The sequence below is a fragment of the Bombus pascuorum genome, chromosome 2, assembly GCF_905332965.1.
Source record: "Bombus pascuorum chromosome 2, iyBomPasc1.1, whole genome shotgun sequence".
In the NCBI taxonomy this organism is placed as follows: domain Eukaryota; kingdom Metazoa; phylum Arthropoda; class Insecta; order Hymenoptera; family Apidae; genus Bombus; species Bombus pascuorum.
The window spans coordinates 4,167,972-4,184,216 of record NC_083489.1 but is presented as its reverse complement, the minus strand read 5'-3'; the positions used below and the strand labels follow the sequence as shown (position 1 = coordinate 4,184,216).

General features: G+C 35.1%; 1 protein-coding gene across 1 annotated transcript in view; it reads right to left on the bottom strand.

Annotated features, from left to right (window-relative positions):
* Positions 1–9,082, bottom strand: part of LOC132916353 (UPF0489 protein C5orf22 homolog) — a 424,949-nt gene extending 415,867 nt beyond the window's left edge. Inside the window, exon 1 of the mRNA XM_060976269.1 lies at positions 8,926–9,082. Within this exon, the coding sequence (XP_060832252.1) occupies positions 8,926–8,961 (36 nt within the window). The 5' untranslated portion in view covers positions 8,962–9,082. The remainder of the gene's footprint in view (positions 1–8,925) is intronic.
* Between the last annotated feature and the right edge of the window lie 7,163 nt (positions 9,083–16,245).

Sequence of the window (16,245 nt, the reverse complement as noted above, 5' to 3'; positions counted from 1 at the left end):
GAGTCTATCTGGTTTCCTCGGCTCGTATCATCGACGACGTGTTTTGCTGCCTTTGAATCGGCCAAGTATTACAAACACCTGCCGCAATTTACTGTAATCCGCGTGCAGTGGTACGTCTGTTTTCCACGTCATCAGCGTTAACGGACGTTTCGCGGTTGAAGCGCGAAGAGAAACCGGTTTTCCCTTATTTTAACCGCCTCGAGTCTTCTATATTATATACTACTGTTGTATATATATATATGTATATGCGACTATGCGTCGCGTATATCTCATGAACACCGCATCAGTGGTGTAATTATAACATTACTGGGATTTAGCGGCGCGCGATCGGTAGTGGCCGCTTGTTGGAAGGCCGTCGCGCTTTGATACAGAGTTGATGCGTGTTTAGCCGGTTAACCTTTCGCAAGTTATGCCATTTTGATGCATTGGTAGCTTGTTTCGCCGTGGAGGATCGTGTTTTCCACCGTGGAAGTGGTAGCTAAGCCAATGTCTTTATTACTATAAACGAATTGTAATCTTGTTGCTTCGTTTTCTCCTTAATTAGTTCTGAATTGCTTCAGCTCTTTTATCTCTGCTTGTTAATACGATAATGCGATCATTGTGATTGTTCCGTTCTTAAGAAGCGTATAGGGAAACGAAGTTTCTCTGATGTTACAGAATACGTGAGAATGATCGTAGCCGCAGAAAGTAAATCTTTTTATTTTCAAACAAACTGCGTAAATCTCTTTGTATTCTTTGCTTTTGAAAACACTGTTCGTAGATTTTGTGAACGTAAAATTTGTCTTTATAATCTGGACTTTCTAGCGTTGGCCTCTAGCTAGTGTTAGTTTCTAGTTTGCGCATTTGTTTTAATACGCAAGGGTGTGAAGTCTCATCATTTTCCCTAGCAAACACAACGTTCTTTCTAGAACGAGAATATTTCTTTGAATCTTCCATTTGAAGAATATAACGTTGGTTATTTTTCTTCGAACCAAGTACTTTCTGACCCTCGATTCTTCTAAGCTATTTCCAATTTTTCCTTGCTATATCCTCTATATGAAATAATGAAATGGTACTTTCTCCGAAATTTTAATTTCGATATAGAGTGGATTAAGGTTTCTTTTATTCTGAATTTTTCAAGTATCCTTTTGTCAGATACACAAAAAGCTAATACTCGAACGCTTCACCAAATCTCTTCTCATTGGATTTATTCGTTTCATTGTACAGATGACTACATTGGTAGATTGGAAAGATCTCCTCTTCTATTTCATTGCATAACAACTACATTGTACATTGATATATTGCCTTTCAGTAGATATTACGCTCATCAACCTCAGCACACGTAAATTATAATCGACATAAGTGCAAGTCTATCAATAATTATCCAACGCACAGTGTTCGACGATTAATTGCTTCAGTCGAGCGTTAACACGTTCGTTGTATACGATTCGAATTCGACTACGTAACAAGAATGATACGTACACCAAGTAAGCAAACGAGGAATGTGGGCGATAATTTCATTTGGGGTAAAAAATGGCGAGAACAAAAGTGGAACGACGTACGAGTCCCTCGAGATCCAAACTGATCAACTCGACGTTTTATTAATTTTCCAACTTCGTTGCTACACAATTTTAATGCTCAATCGTAAAAGGACAAATATCACACTAACGCAACAATCGTGAAAAGAAAATATCACGACTAACTTTAAAATAATTCATACAAAGGATATGTTTCAAAATGATTTATCAACAATGATTTATCAACGCGTACATAACATTACTGTTACTGCTAATCCAAAGTCCACCTGATTATATACATGCGACCATAAGTTATAAAGGATGACACACGTCCTTAAAAACAGAGAAAAGAAAACGAAAGAGAAAAAGATGTGCAAACAACAAGCGTCGAGAAAATACTGAAATAACCGTAGGAAATGGTTCGTGACTGAAAAATGCGTTCAATTTTCCACGAATTCTGTCATTACTCCGGGGTGAGACTCGTCGAGAGGAGAGTTTCTGTGTAACCTGGCTACGGTAGCCATTACGAACAGGATTAGCCGTTAAAGAGGCAGCGTTTAGCAGCGCACTCATAAATCACGTGGAAGCGACAAGCAATTATAATAACTATCGTCGGCTATAGACGCATAAATAAAATAGTAGAACCCCTCGGCTAGGTAATGAGGCGTGCGAAACGGGATGCGAACCAGTTTCTCGACTCGTTAATCGCGACACGGGCAAACAGGGAAAGGTACTTTCACGGAAAAAATCGCCGCGACCGACGAATATTCGTCGAGTGTCATTTTTTTTCAAAAACAGCACGGATATTAATTCCATATTTTGAGAAATTGGAAGCAATCGGTGCGATAAATTTGTTACGCTGGTCGATGAATTACGAGCAACCCCCAAAAGACGATTATTAAGTTATTCGAAAAATGCATATAAACTGTGTAAAAAATAGTTTGTATAGATAAATTCGTTAAGGTGGTCTAAGAATTACAATGGGAAATCAAATAATAATTATTAGTTTGGAAAAATTCATAGTGTCTCTGATAGTCGATTTATGTTACCATATACTGTACGTTATGTTATCTACTATGTATTTTTGTAAAATATTACTTCATAAGAAGGTTGCTTACAACTGTAATTAACATCTAACTAGCCATTAATTAACATAGTTGCTTGATCGAGCCAAGCAACCCAAAGTAAATAAGAACTTCAACGATTATATTGGCTGTAAACTGGTTTGTATTCTTATCTTATAACATAGTAACCGCAAGCAAGACCATTACCGCGTTTGATAGTTTTATATTATAACTTTTCAATAAAGTTTTAAATCACCTACCTTTATGTTGCATTTTTCGTTTAATAAATCTATAAAATATGCTAACAAAGTTCGATTATTAAACGTTAGGTCAGTTATTAACCTATCAGCCATTAAATTGGAAATAATAACAATTCGATAAAAATCACTAATGAAAGTTTAGAATTTTTTTAATTATATAATTTAATAAAAATAACCACAGAATACTATCCTTATATTATCTTCCACACTGATCGTAAAATAAAATTAGAAATAAATATCTTGCCACTAAATCATTGAAATCGTTTAGAAGAACATTCTTTGGATTGTTACATTATTTACGAAGTGAACTTAGAAATAAGTAGCTATTCGCTAAATCACTTAAGACCATTGAAAAAAAAAAAAAAAAAAAAGAAAGAAAAACAGTTCAAAGAGTGCTACCAGTTAAGTTACTCGTCGCTCGAGTCTCATATTCGATCTCAATGCCAACTAATATTTCAAGTATTTTGAAATGCCAATGGTAATTGCTGCTCGCTTGTCCATGCATAATAGTTTTTACAGTTCTATTAATTTTGCTGCAGTGTGTCGTCGCTCATGAAAGGACGCCTTTAGTTTTTAATATGAATGTTGCGATGATTGGCAGATCGATTCATACGAGCGTGAATTAGAGACAATATTTTATTGCATCTCGGCTTCTCCAGCGATACGTTATTGCTTCATAAACGATGATTCCTGATCTTTAACCGTGCTCCCGCAATCATTCCGAGTACGAGCCGGTGTTATTTACGGGCCACATAAATGCCAATTACGTATCAAGGCTCATAATGTGCATAGTCTGATAAAAATTCGATTCATCCCGCACGTTTGAAAAAGGGTTGGTATAAAAGATAAATTATGATGAAACGTTTTGTAGGTACTTGTCTGATGTATGCACCTTAATGACTTGTTTATTATTTCGTTATTACTACGCTATTTCAAAATAATATTTGATTAATATGTATATTACATGAATTATATATAATAAACATTCTATTATACAAGTATAATATTCATACGATATTCAATACATATTTAATTCCTTACTCTATCATAATATCGTATATCGTGTGCTCGGATGAAATAGAAATTTTTCTATTTTTAATTCCAGTGGAAGTACAATGGTGTCGAAGTGGAAACATTTGCACATTGAAATGTTAAGATAACAAGGTATTGAAATAGTGAAACCTTTACGCAATGAAAGTTCACACAGTACTGTCTTATTGTATCGATAAAGATATAAACACACCCAGTATAAGCTGCTTATAGATGAATAGTAAGTTTAAAACAATTCGCGTCAATGAATCATAAGCCATTCCCATTGTGTGTCTCAGAAAATATTGTACATTTTGAAACTCCAATTTGCTCAGATAAGATGAATGATAAAAAATGAAACTCGAATGAAAAATATAGCATCTTAACCGATGTAAAAGTACATTCCAAATGGCGTAGATATAGAAATGTAATTCGCTGTAATAAATATTTCTAAAGCGAACAACAGTTACGGCGGAGTGTACATTAGAACATTGGAATGGACGTGATTAACATCACATTTTCTAAAATATCTTAACCTATTAAGCAGTTTAACGTATAATTAATAACCAAGAATATTCTTGGATATATATATCATTACGCTTGAAATATTCACAAGTCACCATTAGTTGACAGGCTAACAAATTGACTGCCACGGTGATCATCGGCAATCCGAGTTCGCTAAACTCGTTAGAACGATTAAAATAAGATAAATTTTATTAACTAAAAAATATTCAAGAATGACATAGATGGCGTTGCCACAGGAAAAGTACGCAAATACAATATAATCATAAAAGATATAACTTAGAAAAGAAACGAAGCTGGCACCCCGCTGGGGGTAGCCACCCACATGCTATATTTATTTTTATTTTATTTTTTTTTTTCACCAATAAGATATAACACTTTACCAAATGTCCATAAGGACAAATTGTAAAAAAACCAAAATAAAATAAAAAACAATACAATATAATATTTTGGAAAAATTAAATGTTATGGTATATTTCAATCTACCGTGAACCTCGAGATAAAATGTACGAAATTCACATGACGATCAACATGTTAACATTAACTTCAAAACTTCACATCCTCGGGCCATCAGTCGATTCTCCCCAAAGATATGCCTAATTTCCAATTCTGTTATCCAGAAACTACAGTTTTATCGATTGACTGGCACAAATTTCTCTCGATCGAGCACAAGTATAACACAATTACGATGCAACAGCACGTGTCATCGAATGTTTGCCAGGGAACCACCGCGAGGTAGGATCGTTGCCCTGTCGGCCCCTGTTATACAGCACGAGATTAACGATAACGTGACTATGTTCTGTCACCTAAAGCACATATACCAGCCGAGTTCCCGGAACGATGCTCCACGTAGTACTTCGTTCCTGGTAAAAACGCATTAATTAGATTTCCACTTAGCTGCCCTTCCTACGTTGCTATCCAAAGCGAAGCCTGTAAAGCCTCAAGGTCGCGGATACCTCATCGACGCTGGAATTCGAGCCGAGTTTCGAATTTCGAAGCGGAATGAACGCGAGTAGCTAGTTCAAGCAAAGAGGTGAAGAAGAGAAAGAAGAAAAAAAAAGAATTGAATTGAAGATTCGAAGAAGAAGAAGAAGAGACGGTGAAGGACGTGCAGGGAGTAGAGAAACTTGGTGAAAGGTGTGAATGAATAAAGTCGAATATGCGAAAGACACAAAACTGAAGTAATTAAGAAACTGATAGATGACATAGGTAGCATAAAAGGAGATTTTAATAATTATTTATAGAGCGGCGACCTCACCGATCTCAATGATATTAAAATATGTTCTCGGTGCTAACATTCTGTACAACTTTTCCCTGTACCTGTTAACGTCGACTGGTTTTGCTCTTCGAGATATTCGCAAAAATCTTCAGTTCAATCTACGTCAGGATCACACTTGGTTCTGAAATAGACACGGTGTCTGTATTTTCGCGTAGTTCGACCTAACTCATTTTCGATAATCATTTTCAACTCGTGTAGGAAAGAAACATCAATGGGATAAATTCGAATAGGATAATTATTCGGATACCTCGCGCTACTGTGAGATAATTTAGGGTGTTACACAATAAGACAGACACGTTTCGTATTAAGCTTTATGTTATCTCAGCGTTATTCAAAATTGGAAACGCTTGAACTATGACATCGAAGAAAGCGACTATTCGATTATTAAAATCATACTGTCGTCGAACCAGAAGCCTTTACATATGTCAGAAACTATACCTGGGTGATACCTATAAGGAACAATTGATCAGAATGTTGTTCTTGACAATATATTTTAGGATCATTGAAATCGGGAGTTCGTTCGCTTTGTAAATAAATTACCGAGATTTTTAATAAAATCCTTTTCGATCGTGATGTAGTTGGCGTTTACAATTGTAGCTTTATTTCAAAATAGCGCTACAAGCTAAAATATATTATTCCAGCATTTGTGACTTCTTTCTTTATATTCTGCATGGGACATTTTAATTAAAAACTCGCATTCAATCTTTTTACACTGAAATCCTTTAACTATTTGAATTTCTGAATCGAAGATGATAGTGGATAATTGTACAAAAGAGAAACTAAAGAGGAAAATAAAGGAATAATAGAACAAAGAACGAGAAGTAACATCGCTAAAGAAACGAAATTGAAAAAGTTCTATCTTTGAAGAGAAAGAAAAATTCTGTAGAAAAGGGAGAAACAGAAAAATCGGAGAGAAAATGGGGATAGGGAACATAAAAGAGAAATACTACGTAAAAAGTTGCAAAATAAAATCGCAAGGAGAAGACAAACTGGTAGCAAAAGGCGAGTGCAATAAAAATGTAAAGATACAAAGAGCAACCGTAAATTGGGGAAAGGAAAAGTAAATTAGCGAATCTATTTCTGTCAGCAAGAGAAGTGCAAGAGAAGTACAAGAGAAGGAAATGGACGGTTCAATTGCAAAAGCAAAGAACGAGAAAAAATTCATTAAGAGAACGCGAATCAAATCGTAGGAAGAGCGCACAAAATTGATCACCGAAATAATAAAAGTATAGAAAAACAAACAGATAGAAGAAATCACGGCAATAAAAGATGAAGCAAATACAAGAAGGCAGACTTCTGTCTGAGAAGGGATTTACAAAGAACGTGCGAAGTAGCCAAGAACGACCAGGAATATGAAACAACCGAAAAAGAATTTTCACAATTTAAATATGGAATATATATTTATGCAAAAACATAAAATCATTTGCAGCTTCCAATTGGAAAATTACCAGCAGTCGTAATTTCTAACAAACGTTGTATTCGAAATTATTCGTGCGGAAATTATTCAAAAATAATGAAATACTCCTGAAACCTAATAGTTGACTTCTTGCGTCCATTACGCGATTAAGCATAAGAGAAAAAAGGGCTGCAGACGGGAACGAAACGCGTGGAGAGGGCAAGGAGCCACAGGGAAGGAAAGAAAAAACATGGAAAGACCGCAGAATGTGAAAAACGAACGAGCAAAACCCGGCGTAAAAATACGCGGAGGTGAAAGAAGAAAGCGAAAGCATGGCAAAAAGCGACCGATGCAACAGCTAAGAGGAGGGAACGAAACAAAAGCAACAACTTAACATGCACGGTGAAGGAATTAAAAGAAGTAAGAATACAGGAACTCGAAGTGAAGGGCCTGAGGAGAAGTGGACGAGGAAGAAGACGAAGCGGAGGAAGAAGAAGAAGTGGCAGAACAAAGGGAAGAAAGGTACAAAATAAACAACTTTGACCAAGTGGAATAAGAAGTGAAAGTACAAGATAACGTATCTAACAGGCAGAAGAATAATATAAAAAGAAGCGGCTATCTAAAGCGAATAAGAGAATGAAATAAAAGAGTAAGATAGAAAGAAAGAATGAGAAGATAGAGGCTAGAGAGAGTACGTAAGTGAGGCCAAAAGTACATAGTGCGGCTCGCGAACCGCCATAACCTTTTATCAGTTATCTAATTAGCCGTTGCATTTAATTAGCGACCCGAGAAGAGGGCCGAGGAAGATAGGCAGCGCGCGAGACCGACGTACGGTTCTCTGCACAGTCGTACGTAATTTTAATCGGTGCTCACGTCAGATAACGAAGGATCGACGGATGAGCCGGCATTCGCCGCGTTTGCAATTAGCCGTGTTTTTATTTATTCGAGTATCTGGCTCCTATTGCGCCGCGCACCGACCGCTAGAAAGAGAACCAAACCCCAGGAAAGGTAGTTTCTCGAGTACGTATCTTCTTTGATTTCGAAAGATCTCCTGATAATTACAGCGTTGTTTGCTTTTTGTTTCCGATTCAAACTTTTTATAGTTATTACGCAGGTTTCTTGATAGGATGATGACGATTAATTGAAAGTAAAGATTAATAGTTGGAGAAATTGTTTGAAGTAATTGCACGGGGGTGACTTGTGAAAATTAACGAGCGTACTTATGGAAATACGTACATCTACATTGATTGACTTTCTATCTTCTATTTCGATCGATTCTCTGAATAAATCTTATTCTTCCAGTTTTTCTATTTTCTGATATCTGGAGGAAGTAGAAATCCAACTACTATATAATATAACCACAAGATACGGTATTCTACGGAAATTTAGTTGGTAACATGATCCAAAAAGATAGGATAACAATCAAAATTTCCGTCGCTTAGTCTCATCTTTGAGGTTTGAGGTTTGAGGTTTGAGGTTTGAGGTCAAAGAATATCAGGATATTCTCGGGTACACTGTTCGATTATCACCAACTTTCATTTCAATTCTTAATTTTTATATAGTTTCAATATCATACTTCATCTCCAAGGTTTAAATACAAATCATATTCTAACGAACTCATGAAAAAGTTATTGACACGAATTACAAAATCCTCTACATCTGCAACCTTGCATGAAATTTCACGGAATGCAAACCTCACGATGAACCAACTTCTAGAACGCAATCTCTTTCATCGTTATCATTCCAAAGGCATCGTTCGATTTGGTAACGCGAACACGCGTAAAGAATAGAACGATTCATCGCGAATCCAGCACGATGGACGCGATTGCTACTCGTTCAAAGCAAAAAGAAAACGTTTACGTAACGATGGACGACTTACCTTCGCCGGATCCTCGATGAAGCTGCCGATGGTCATCACGTGTAGGGTAACCTCGCGCGTGTTTTCCAACTCCTCGAGAGAAGCGTAGAGACCCTCGCTGACGAAATAGGGCTCGGGGCACGTGAGCCTGTAAACGATCGGCAAATTAGATAATGAACAGGAATGCGTCAAGTTGCATCCGTCGATGGCGAAACCGCTATGGACTACGCTAAACTCTTCTCTACGTACAACCCCGAACGTATGTACGTACGTTGGATAACGTAATTAGCGTTATGTAAGCGGTCGAGCGAGTTTGCTTCTTGCGAGGTTCATTAATGGGACGCTATTGGAATAACGAAATACGTTCTTTATTGTTTCATGTAAAAGTTACTATTAGAGTGACTCGAAAGGATTGGCTGTTATTGTAAAAAATTTGGAAGAGTTATGGAAGTTGTAAATACGAGGAATCTGTCGATAATTTACAGTGGATAGGTGATGACTAAGAGTATCGATAATTTACGAGCATATAAATACGGAAAGTTTTTACGCGAAATTCTTGAAAAAATAGACGTACTTGGAAGTAGAAATTTGGAAGCTGTTCTTTGCTTGTAATATTTCAGAATATAAAACCTACATTTTTAACTGTTATTATATAATAGAAAACAGTCGAAATGGAAGTTTTAGTTGAATTTAGTAGTATTTCGAGGTAATCTTATACATTACCTAACATACTTAGTAATTTTTTAGGAAATATTCCAACATTTTAACGGATTTCTGATAACGGTATATGAATTTCATCAAAATGTACGAATTAATGACAATTAATAACTAGTAGAAGTATTCGGCTGGCAACTAAGTGATTGCAGATTTTTTCAATACCACCTAATGACAAAATCCGCAATCATTTAGTCGCCAACCCAATAGAAGCTACGCTCACTATGTCATTGAAAAATTAATACAAACAAATTTACCAATATGTATATATAATATTTTAATCCTTAATTAAAATATAATATATAAAATATTAAAATATAAAATATATTTTTATACATTGTAACTACTATAGTCTGGATACTATATTACTATAATAACGCATAGGACCATATTCCAGAAAATAGAGACAGCTAGAGACAAGCAATTTGAGAAGATTTCTCTAGGATAAATGTGTGCCACTAGGTTTGTACGTATATCTTTAGTCGAAATTTCTATAGCAATGGGGCTCACACGCGAAATCCTCTAACAGTTTTAACTCTAAACAGTAAAGAGCTCGTATATAAGAAACGGCACAACCAATCCAATTTAACAACATCTTCCCTACACTAGCGATACGTACAAATAGAGCAAGAGTACAATTACATATACCATTGTACAATTATTGAGAAAGTCCATAAAGTACAGTCAAATTCACATTTTAATTTCAATTACTAAAAATTATTGCTATAAAGTTTCACAATGGATGTTGAATCTCTAAATTAACATTTATTTTCCAGTACCTTTCTTAGCCTAATCTCCAGCGAAACAAAGGCGAAGAATCCATCTATGATAACAGCAACGTATATCTTTTATACGTCATACACGATATATCGTTAGAGAGATTGATCAAGCTACGCACAAGTCATGTCGATCTACTCCATAAATTAAACTACATAGAACAACGACAATCGTAAAGATTACTTTTCAATACCTTCTTCGCAATTTACAATTGCTTATGCTTCTTCACTAAGGTAAATAAATTTAGAGAAATAAGTTTTCTTTCGTCAGATGTTGGACACCAACAATGTACTTGAATGATGTGAAGCGAATAACTTTATAAGAAGCGAGGTTGTTGGTCTTTCGCTTCTTAGAGGTTCAAATGAGACATTGCGAGTAGAAATAGACGACTTGCAATAGATGTGAACGCAAAAAGAATGAAGCTGGTCGAAACCACATTCTTAACTATAGTTCTTGTAGGAGCCTTCGTAACATAAAAAACCATGCTTCTTGCCCTTTCTTTCGCAAAACCGCAACAACATTCTTGCGAAGGTATATACACGAGAGCATCGATATTATTGCCAAGGAGGAACGTGTGGTATCATTATCGCGAGAAACAAGGAAAAAAGAGAAAGGAAGGTAAAGTGTGCAGCGAAAGGGAGTCAGAGAAGGAAGGACTGGAAGTATCCTCCTCCGTTCAGCTTCGTGCACCAGGAGGTTCCTCGATTACGCGGCCATTCGAAATTTTCGAGGCTCTTCCGACAGCGGCGAGAATCACCCTCGAAATTGATGTTGCCTGGCCACGCGATCTCTTCGAGCCACTCGAGCCTCTGCTCGATATTTCTCGCCTGCTCTATCCCCTTTCCGCCACTCGAACAAGACGCTGCGTGAACATATTTATTACAGCTGCCCGTGACCCCTGCAGCATACTTTATTGGTTATGGCCTCGTAAATAGGATGTTTTGTCGAGATTCATCTCGCGTTATGCTCGTTGTTGCTCGCGATGACTTAATACCGGAAGATTGATTACGTATGGAATGTTAGTGGCGTTGATGGTCGTACAGGAATTTCAACATCTTCTATGGAAATTTTATGATATTCGATGGATATAAAAAATATTCCCGCATTGTTGTATTTATTATAGTATCTGTATATTAATTACTTACGTTACATACATTAGGCACTTTTATATCACTACAAATGTTTGATACGGTACAAATGAAATATGCAGAAGCAGATAGAAAGGAAACGCTTCGTTGGAAAGCAATGGAACGTGCCAGTACATTTTATAGCAGTTATATTTTTTCCTAAGTAACCTTCTTGGGGGTAATGAAACATTACATTTAGCTGGAAGATCTAAAGCAATTATGGACTAAGCAAAATTTTTTTAACGAATTTATGGCATTGATTTAATCCAATAAGCTGTATGGATCGTTGGTGAGTTTTAATACGCTAAATGAAAAAATTATTTTGGCATGATTATGTTAGAATTTTATTAATCATTTGATCTTATCTTTTCATCGCGTTCTCGCAGACCTTCAGAAACGATAAAACGATCGTTTAACGATTTGAAGTTTAGCAAAACGTAAACGATGACATTACGAATGTATCAAATAGAAACGAATTACGGTTAGAAATAATAACAAACGAAAACATAAAACGGAACGTATAGTATAGCAGAATCGTTTAAATTGTATTGTATACGGACTTTTTGTTAAAATAAATTCCATCTCTCATAAAACATATTAATTCTTCGTTAAAAAGCTTCCAACTATACAAATAATAATTTTCTCAGAATTAAACAAATTTACACATAAATCAGTATTCAAATGGTAGCTCACTAAACTACTTGTGTACCGTAAAGATCAAATTGCATTCACTAACTCCGCTAACTAAATAACCCTTCAAGTATGTTTCTTAATGCGCTCCCATTGGAAAATTTACGACTATTAACAAACGTTCACAAATCGAACGGCATTAACAAACGAGATAGGGTCGTTAAGTCGTTGGAAATTGACCGCTAAAACGATAAATCAACAAATGTAACGATAATAAACGAAAACGCAGCACACACTTTCGCTTGCAGCCTTTTTAAAACACGATCACCCGTTTTCAATTATCGACTACGGAGTTACGCTTCCAGCAAACAAACGCTGCCGTCTCCTAGGTAGGGGCTTTGGATCCTTTTCAATTAGAAACAGAGTGTGAAAATTAATTACCATCGCCCAAAACCGGTCCAGCCACAAAATGCTCCCACGCGATCTTTACAAGCCGCCGCGGTTCCGTGTAATTAACAATTTATACGAAGCAATTCACCGGTGGCCTTTCGCGTGGCCACGTAACCAATAGATCTCTTCGATCCTCGAATCGATCAATCGCCCACGTGGCTCTCGGTGAAATCACATTCGTTTTAAATACCAAGACCCACGGACGGTTTACAAATTTTCTCATCGATACCGTATTCTTTTTCTCGTCTTTTTTTTTTTTTTTTTTTTTCTTAAGATAAGTTGTTTCTTATACTACATAAAATCAGGTTCTGTTGATTTTGATCATTTTCTTCGTAAAACTTTTATTTTATTTGAAGCGAGACATGGATGATTAATACGACATTTAGTTATTTCAATGAGAAGTTAAAATTAGCATGATTTAATCTTATTCTCGTTTTAGCAAACGAAAGGGGCTTGTAACGTTTTAAGATGTTTAATATGAAATTGAGACGAGAATTCACGCATACCAATAGAAAGAAAATTTCTCGCGATTCTTTGAAGCTTGAGACATTTTTTAACGTTAGAAAAATACGACTCTGCCGAGGTTATTGGAAAAATGTGACAAGTTTAACATATTCTAATAAGATTATTTCCTAAGTAGAAAATTGTTATAAGCGTGAAATTAGGAGTTAATACAGAGAAATAAATTTCAATTGGGTTGGCTTGAATCCTCGCAGAAGTTACTCTGAAGAGAAACGAAACAACGTAAAAGAACTGAGAATTTTTCAATAAAGAAACTACTATACGTGCTATATGAATGAATAAATTAACACGTCCTTCTCGTTCAACGGGTTGAGAAAGAAGAAAATGAAGAAGGTAACGATAAGCAACGATATGCTTCTTTTAAAATTTTCTGAAAGTAATTGAAATTACACGAAGAATTATACTAATCGATTGTGGAATTTACACGCGCAAAGTGTTCAAAGATTTAAGAATCTAGAAGCTTAGATATTTAATAATTTAAAATCTCGAAAATATTCGAAAATGTAAAGACTCAAGAATTTAACGGAAGAACCATATAGAAAAAGTTACACGAGCAAGGGAGTAACGAGGTTCGAAGAAAAATTTCAGCACATAAGGAAGAATTTGATTAAACGGTATATAATTATTCGGAGGATTCTTGGACCGTTCATTAAATTCAATCTTTCCGCGTAACGACTTCAACGCCTATAATTTTCAATGTTCGTAATTGAAATTCGTCCGGTTATCCTGTTATTCGATCGATTTTATAGCATCGATGAATCTATAATTAAATAACAAGAAAGGTAAAATTGAAATCGAGATTTTTACATGGCCATTAATTAAAAAAGTCGAGAATTAATTATAAGAGGAATATACCGATCGTAAAATGCGTCTGGAGAACGAAACTGAGTGAATAACCATTTTTCGAGGTCTTTGCGACTCTCCAGCACGCTATTAAAATTAGTTTTATCGATTGAAAATTATCGTCGTATAAGCGAATGATAGTTTTCCCTTTTCCCTGCCTTTTAGTCTGTTAAAGGCCAGCTTATTAGTAAAATGTAATTTCGATTTAAATAAGAATCGCCTCCCACGATGAAACATCTAATAAACACCTCTTAACTCTCAACATATTTCTCAGCCTGCTGTAAACATTTATATTCTGCGAGAGTAATTTACAAACGAGTATCGCGACCGAGGAAAACGCAACGCGAATGCCACTAACGATCGCACCTCGATGGCTCATTAATTTATTCGTTGCGTTTCCATGAATCATCACCTCGCCACCGCCTGTTTGATCATCTCTTAACGAAGACCATTGTGCGACAAGTATTTGTTAAATATTTTTATCTGATACATTAGTTGACATGTATCCTTGATAAATATGTATAGAATGGATTGTCACATACTGCTTCATTTTTTAACGAAACGTTTATTCCGGTAGTTTCTCCCATCATCAACTTTGCTATTGTTAAATTAGATTTGAATTAGACCGGGGCAATTTGATTTAGATTTCAGTTAATCTATTAGATCGATTAATTTTACAGTATTTAATTTTCATTTTTGTACTTTAACATCTTACGTGATGGATGTCGTAGACACTAGTTATATGGAATACGTAAAATATATGATAGAATATAAACTAAGGTGAAGAATGGGTACTGCAAAATTCGATAATTTATAATTCAAACTCTCCAGCGTTATCTGTGATGCAATGATAGGGTAAAATGCAGAGTGTAATTTGAGGATATTCGATCAATGAACTGTATACAATTGAATAAAAATCGAATGGAAACCTCTTAACCATAATCTAATAAAAAATACAATTTTTACAAATGATAAAGAGCAAATTGTTTCAGATATGCATCTTCTCAAAATATAAAAGAGTGAAAAGGAATTATATATGGGATTATAAAAGGAAAAATTATGTTATAAAAGATCTAAAATATTAATTAAATATAAATTATGTAAAGTAGCAAATTTAATTTAGAATACTGATATTGCAGTTGTTAGTGAGATATATCCGATATATGGTTTTATTGTTAGCTGTTCATCCTAAAAATCCTCCGTTATGATACTCTCTTATGAACTCGAAGACACTGATGTTATCGTACACGGGCGAGCATGCACGTCCATTATATGCCATCGTTCAGCCAGTTCGGATAGCGTACATAATCCCGCCAGTCCTTATTTATTAAATATTTCAATCAAGTTGCCGGGTTAAAGAACTCCTACTCCTACGACAGCAATAGTAATAATGATAACTAGAACGCAGACAAGAGTGTACGATACAAATGACCACAAATCTGTAATTTATTTGCCGAGATAAAAGGTTAGACGTTGCAATATTGTGAAACAAGCCGTGTGCGTAATGATACTAAAATGGGTACGGTCCATGCTTTATTTACTAATGCTACTAAAATAGATACGGTGTTTCGCAATGCAGTGTGTGTACAGTGTGTTCCATTTAGTGTAAACATTAAATTCTTTCTGGTGGAAATATCTGTATAATTTCGAAATAATTTCGACAAGTGTAGTTTCGAGATGTAACAAATATGTCAAATTAATAATAAAAATTGATATTGATCTTGTAACTAATTAATTTTGACATCATGTGATCTCTAAGCTACGTATCTGTCTATTTAATATTTTTGAAGTACTAGTTTAAATTATTATTAAATTAAATATTACTGAAATGAATTGATGTAGGACTTTGTGTTAAAGTATCTTGTTGAAAGTTGCTGAATCTGAAGTGTATAATTATAAACTAAAAATCACCAGAACATCAGTATTATAATACAGTAGTTTCGAGAAGTAACAAATATATCAAATTAATAATAAAAATTGATATTGATCCTGTAACTAATTAATTTTGACATTATGTGATCTCTAAGCTACGTATCTGTCTATTTAATATTTTCGAAGTACTAGTTTAAATTATTATTAAATTAAATATTATTGAAATGAATTGATGTAGGACTTTGTGTCAAAGTATCTTGTTGAAAGTTGCTGAACCTGAAGTGTATAATTATAAACTAAAAATCACCAGAACATCAGTATTATAATACAATAATTTCGAGAAGTAACAAATATGTCAAGTTAAAATTAATAATAAAAATTGATATTGATCTTGTAACTAATTAAT